Genomic DNA, 6053 nt, shown 5'->3' with positions numbered 1-6053 from the left:
ATTATAAAGTAATAGTTTCTGACCAACAATAGTCTAAGTACTAGCCATGCTTAGCTTGTGCCTGAGTATGGAATCAACAGTGATCTCACAATCTAGACCTGTGGGTGGTGCTAATGCACACTTTTAAAAATGTACAATATATTTTTACCATGAATTTATTATAGTGTAAACACATGCGGTAGAAGATGAACTGATCTCCAAAAGGCATGAAGTTAAAGATGAAACATAATAAACAAGATTAGTGTATTATTTTTATTTTGTACAATTTTAGAGTGAAAAAAAGTAAAAGAGCACCATGCAAAAGTTTGGCCACTCCAAGACATTTGAGCTCTCAGACAACTTTTACCAAGGTCTCAGATCATAATAAGCTTGTTAGAGCTATGGCTTGTTCATTATATATTGTTAGGAAAGGCCAGGTGATGCAAATCTTTAAAGCTTCAGAAATATTCTGTCTCCTGAAACCTTGTCCCAACAATCAGCAGCCATGGGCTCCTCTAAACAGCTGCCTAGCACTCTGAAAACTAAAATAATGATGCACACGAAGCAGGAGAAGGCTATAAGAAGATAGCAAAGTGTTTTCAGGTAGCTGTTTCCTCAGTTCATAATATAATTAAGAACTGGCAGTTAAAAGAAACCGTGGGGGTCAAGTTGAGGTCTGGAAGACCAAGAAAACTCTCTGAGAGAGCTGCTAGTAGGATTGCGAGAAATGCTAATCAAAACCCCCGTTTGACTGCAAAAGACCTGCAGGAAGATTTATCAGACTCTGGAGTGGTGGTGCACTGTTCTACTGTGTAGTGACACCTAAACAAATATGACCTTCTTGGAGGAGAAATCAGCAGAAAACCTTTCCTGTGACCTCACCACAAAATTTAGTGTGAGAGGTTTGCAAAGGAACAGCTAAACAAGCCTGATGATTTTTAAAAACAAGTCCTGTAGACTGATGAAGTTAAAAATAGAGCTTTTAGGATGCAATAAGGAAAGCTATGTTTGGATAAAAAAGGATGCAGAAAGAAAAGCAAACCTGTCTAACTGTTAAACACAGGGGTGGATCATCATGCTTTGGGCTTGAGTTGCAGCCAGTGGCACGGGGAACATTTCACAGGTAGAGGGAAGAATGGATTCAGTTAAATTCCAGCAAATTCTGGAAGCAAACATCACACCATCTGTGAAAAAAAAAAACGCTGAAGATGAAGAGAGGATGGCTTCTACAACTGTACTACCTCAAGAGGAGCAAGCTGAAGGTTTTGCCATGGTCCTCACAGTCCCCCGACCTAAACATCATTAAAAGTCTGAATAAACCTCAAAAGAGCAGTGCATGAAGACGGACCAAGAATCTCACAGAACTAGAAGCCCTTTGCAGGAAGAATGGGTGAAAATCCCCCAAACAAGAATTGAAAGACTCTTAGCTGGCTACGAAAAGTGTTTAGAAGCTGTGATACTTGCCAGAGGGGGCTCTACTAAGTACTGACAATACAGGGTGCCCACACTTTTGCTGCAGGCCCTTTTCCTTTTTTTGTTATATTGAAACTGTAAAAGATTGTAATCACAAACTAATCCTGCTTGAAATACAGAAGAAACGTGTTGTCTTTAACTTCATACCTTTTGAAATCAGTGCATCTTCTGCTTACTTAACTACTCACAGTAAACGATGTTTATGTTTACCTTGTTAAAATACATAGCCTACATTACATACACTGTGTGTGTAAGACAGATGACAGTTTCTCCTCCGGGTCCATAGAGGGCGGTCTTCTGTAGAGAGGTTACCGGAAGCTCACATATCAACCATAAAAGACAACAGAAGAGCCTGCGTTGAAGTGGTACCGATTAACATTAATTCGAACAAACACCCCACAGTTTGTTACTGTTTCTTACAGCAAATTATTTTCTATTTGGTGCTACATTGATCTACGAGAGTAATATTTGATCTGATAGGGAAATGGGCAGAAGCAGGAGTCGAACTCCTCCAAGACGAGGTAAGAAACTAGAAGTATCGTTAGCTTAGCTAATGTCAACACTGCGTGTGGTTAACGTTAGCTGGTCGTTATATCTACGGTAACGCTGTTTTCGCTTTTACACAAAAAAAAAAAATAAGTATAAGAAGATGTTATTAGACTTATTTTATTCCCCAACAATATGACTCAATAATCTTCGGCCTGTATGGCACCCAATATTTACTACTAAATTAATGTTAGCTTCATTATGTAGTAAATATTGGGTGGGTTAAGTTACTTAGTTACTCAACATGAGCGTAGTTATCGCTGTTAAAAAAGCAGTGGGACATTGGACAGGTTTGTATCACAGTGACTAGGTTTTGGAGGTTTCTGAGTGTGTGGAAGCTAACAGAACTTTCTAGATGTACTCACAGTTCAGTGTAGGTTTGACACGTTTTAACTATCAGGGATATTTAGATTACTTTGTCCTTGGTGTTCTTAACTATTTTTGAGTTAAAGCGTTAAACATAAATCTCTGAATATTAGTGTCAAATTAGCAGAATAGTTGAAGCTTGAGGATCTTAACCTGTTTGGCCCCTGCAGTTGCACCAAAACACGTTATATACTAATTGTGTTAATCTACCGCATATAAGTTATAATAGAAATAATATAATTATGTATAATATCATTTGACCACGGGTAAAACGTCAGATATTGTCACCTGTTCCAATAAATCTCTGTTTGCCATTTGAGTCAGTGACTTGTGATTGACATCATCCTGTCTTGGGTTTGTCTGACATCAAAGACTGATGGTGATAATTTAGGGTTAAAGCTGAGTAAGAGCTGAGCATCTACATATTTTTAAAAATACAATTAAAGCAGCAATCAGCAAGAACAGCAACATTCATGTCACAGCTTCCCCAACCACACACGTGTCACAGAATATTGGCTGAACTGCACCTCGTGAAGCAGGGATTGTGTTTCAAACCAAATTAAAGGGATTTTTGAAGGCACATTGTTTGAGATCAGAGCCTTATCTTTCATGTAGAACAACAACTGTATGCTAATGTGTTGCATACTTAGCAGACCAAGTTATATCTGAAGTAATCATGAGCTAGGTTTAAGATTGAAGTAAAAGTGCCTTGACAGTGCTGTAGTATCTTATATTATCAAGAGTCAGTGTATACCTGAACAGTTTCAGCATGTGTCTTCTCTATCCATATTCTGATGTCAGTCACTGGGCAATAATTCAGCTGTGGCACACATTTGAATTCTGCTTTTGTAAAATAAAATTGCCATACGCAGAGCACTAAAACTGGACTTGTATAGTTCCAGTGACATTTATACTTGTATCTGTTATAGCATGTTTAAAACATGTTGCACAGAAGTGCAATAAAGTAGAGAAGAGCATCTCTTAAATTGATGTAGAGAAGAATGTCAGTGTGTGGATGCCAATAAGTCTTGTTAAAGTTCCCCAGTTTACCGCTATTGTAATCTTGTTTTCCTCCTTTCCTGCAGAGAGAAGGCGTTCCCGGTCGACTTCACGGGAGCGTGAGCGAAGGCGAAGGGAAAGGGATCGCTCTCGTTCTCGAGACCGGGATCGAGAGCGTCGGAGAAGTCGCTCTCGATCTCCTCACAGGAGACGCTCAAGGTGAAGATGCACTTTTTGCCATTTTGTATCACTGAATAGTATTTTGTATATCCAGATTTTGGCTGCTACAAAAATGTAAGATAGAATATTACATTTTAGACTTATTGTCACTTAATATCAGTTTAGTGTTTTGTCATAGAAAAGCATAGTCTTTCTGATTGTTTGGAGCGCATTGATGGTACTCTTTGCCCTTTAAAAATGAGCACATTCATCTGCAAGCATAGTAGACTTACACAGACCATGAACAATATTAATCACTTCAAGTTGCAAAAGTACCTGACCTCTGTAGTCGTGGTAACCTGTCCTGCAGCCATTTGATAGCCAATTGTGTCGCCTCTGCAGGTCTCCTCCCAGACGTCACCGCTCCTCTTCACCCTCTGACCGACGTGATGATGAGCGCAAAGACGCTAAGTCAACAAAACCCATTCAGATCTCAGGTATTAGATTAATAATATACTTCATATAAGAGCATATTCTGCTTATTAAATGTTTATGTTTTACCAAGCGCAATGTTGTTTTGCTGAAATTCAAAACTATAATTTTTTTGACAGCGGAAGACATGCAGGGCAAAACAGAAGAGGAGATTGAGATGATGAAATTGATGGGATTTGGTTCCTTTGATTCCAGCAAGGTGAGAGCACAAGGGTGTCGTATGATGTTCAGCCACAAGGGGGTGCAAGTTTTTTCAAATTAAGTTCATTACATTCCACAGCTGAACTGAGGGTAGACATACTGTGTGTTTGATTTTATTTTGTGGGCCTGCTCGATGTAACATTTATTGCTGTTGTGCTTTGAATTTCCACTAACACATGTTGAGTGCCAACACTATTAGAGTAGCCACAACTCACAGTGGGTCGCTCCTGATTATATTGTCTCACTTACATTTCCCCTCACTGTGCTTTTTTTTGGGCAATATGAGGAAGGTCATGCCTCTATTGCAGTATTCATCGCCTATTGACAAAAAAGTGCTGAAAGCTGAACAAACCTGTAGTTAGAATAATGTTTTTTTTAGACAACAAACTATCCAGGCATGACATTGAAGGCAGTGCTGAGTTAGACACCGAGATGTAACTCCTTTTGTTGACAGAAACATTGGACTTAATTTCTTGTTACTCTTTTCAATGGATCAAAACACCTCGGCAATATGAAATGCATTTTTGATATTTAGAATGCTGTGTTCAGTTATATCTGTTAAATACAATTTCAAACACTGCCACCATGGTTTTGTTACTGACAGTATAACACATATTGTGTAGTGTTTTCTCAATCTAATTCAGCCCTTTTTTAGTGGAGCTATTTATTGTTGTAGTTCAGAATTGTTTTGTTTTGCAAAAGCCTATCTTCAAAGTTATCCTATTAAAGAATCAGTGGAAAGCAAGCAGAGATGATGACATTTTGTTAATTAGTAAAATGTCACTGTTTAACTTGAACTGCAGTATGTGATGTTTTGTGTATGAGAGGCAGTAACATTGTTTTCAAACAGGGGAGGAAAACCGATGGATCCGTCAATGCATATGCTGTCAATGTGACCATGAAGAGAAAATACAGGTACGTCAACAACAGCAAATAGTTTCTAATTGCATAGAGCTGTTAGTTGGTCGTGCAGTACGCAGCAGTGCCGCCCACAGCCACACACAATTTTTGGAATTGTTTCATAAGACTTTATTATGTAGTGATGGTTTCGAAGTTTTTGTTTAATAATCCCCAGTTGCTGGTCAGGTTGCAGAGTTTAAGTGTCAACTTTCAGTCCCCTCACAGTGAGCGCTTTCAGCATCAACCACCGTTATTGTAGCCAATCACCTCTGCAGGTGTTTCTATGCAGAGATCCCGGCTCTCCCATTGGTGCTCGATGATGTAATCTGCAAGTGTTGCGAGGGTAACAGTGATGTAATGTTTTCTTATATATTTATTTTTTTAGGCAGTACATGAACAGAAAAGGTGGATTCAACAGACCACTGGACTTCATCGCCTGAAAGTATCACAAACTGATTGTGATGCCCAAGAAGCTTACCTCCCTTCTCCCCTCACAGCTGTGGATGATGTTATGCCATTTCTTGTTATTTCAAACCTGTTTTGTTCAGCAACAGTTCTGTATATATATTTTTTTTAGAAGTGGGTCTATCAGTGCTCAGCTGTGGCTGAAAATTGATAGGAGTTTGCTGAGTTTTGTTGAATTGTGTGGCATTTTATTTGAAATAAAAGCATTTTAAAAATGAGTGGCTGTAGTCCAGATCATGGAGACAAGAAAGCCAATTTTGCCTCTTGCATCTGCTATGATATGCAGGAACATTTTCTGTTATGTAATTGTCAATAACTTAACACCGACATTTACCATTTGTGAGTTGATGAATGTGTTTGTAGTATTAGAGAGTCTTCATTCACATTCAGATTACTGACAGGGGTATGTATTCTTGTGCAGCTTGCTTTCATGTTTTTCTGACAGATGCTACCAAATATAATGTAATTTGGTG

At 38.7% G+C, this 6053-nt stretch overlaps 1 protein-coding gene across 1 annotated transcript; it reads left to right on the top strand.

Moving 5' to 3' along the window:
* Positions 1–1761: 1761 nt before the first annotated feature.
* Positions 1762–5798, top strand: snrnp27 (small nuclear ribonucleoprotein 27 (U4/U6.U5)). Its single transcript, XM_050050881.1, has 6 exons — positions 1762–1973; positions 3450–3582; positions 3925–4019; positions 4134–4213; positions 5066–5130; positions 5501–5798. Exons 1-6 carry the CDS (start codon positions 1937–1939, stop codon positions 5553–5555), a joined length of 465 nt encoding a protein of 154 aa, XP_049906838.1. The 5' UTR covers positions 1762–1936; the 3' UTR covers positions 5556–5798.
* Positions 5799–6053: the final 255 nt, after the last annotated feature.

The sequence above is a fragment of the Epinephelus moara genome, chromosome 8, assembly GCF_006386435.1.
Source record: "Epinephelus moara isolate mb chromosome 8, YSFRI_EMoa_1.0, whole genome shotgun sequence".
Lineage (NCBI taxonomy): Eukaryota > Metazoa > Chordata > Actinopteri > Perciformes > Serranidae > Epinephelus > Epinephelus moara.
The sequence above is the reverse complement of the archived record's forward strand: the minus strand, read 5'-3'. Positions and strand labels throughout refer to the sequence as shown.

Bases quoted from the DNA above. Each gene is read 5' to 3' on its own strand.
- snrnp27 (XM_050050881.1), top strand. From the start codon at position 1,937: ATGGGCAGAAGCAGGAGTCGAACTCCTCCAAGACGAG. The intron at 1,974-3,449 runs GTAAGAAACTAG...CCTTTCCTGCAG, and splicing joins TCGAACTCCTCCAAGACGAG to AGAGAAGGCGTTCCCGGTCG. The intron at 4,020-4,133 runs GTATTAGATTAA...TTTTTTTGACAG, and splicing joins AAAACCCATTCAGATCTCAG to CGGAAGACATGCAGGGCAAA.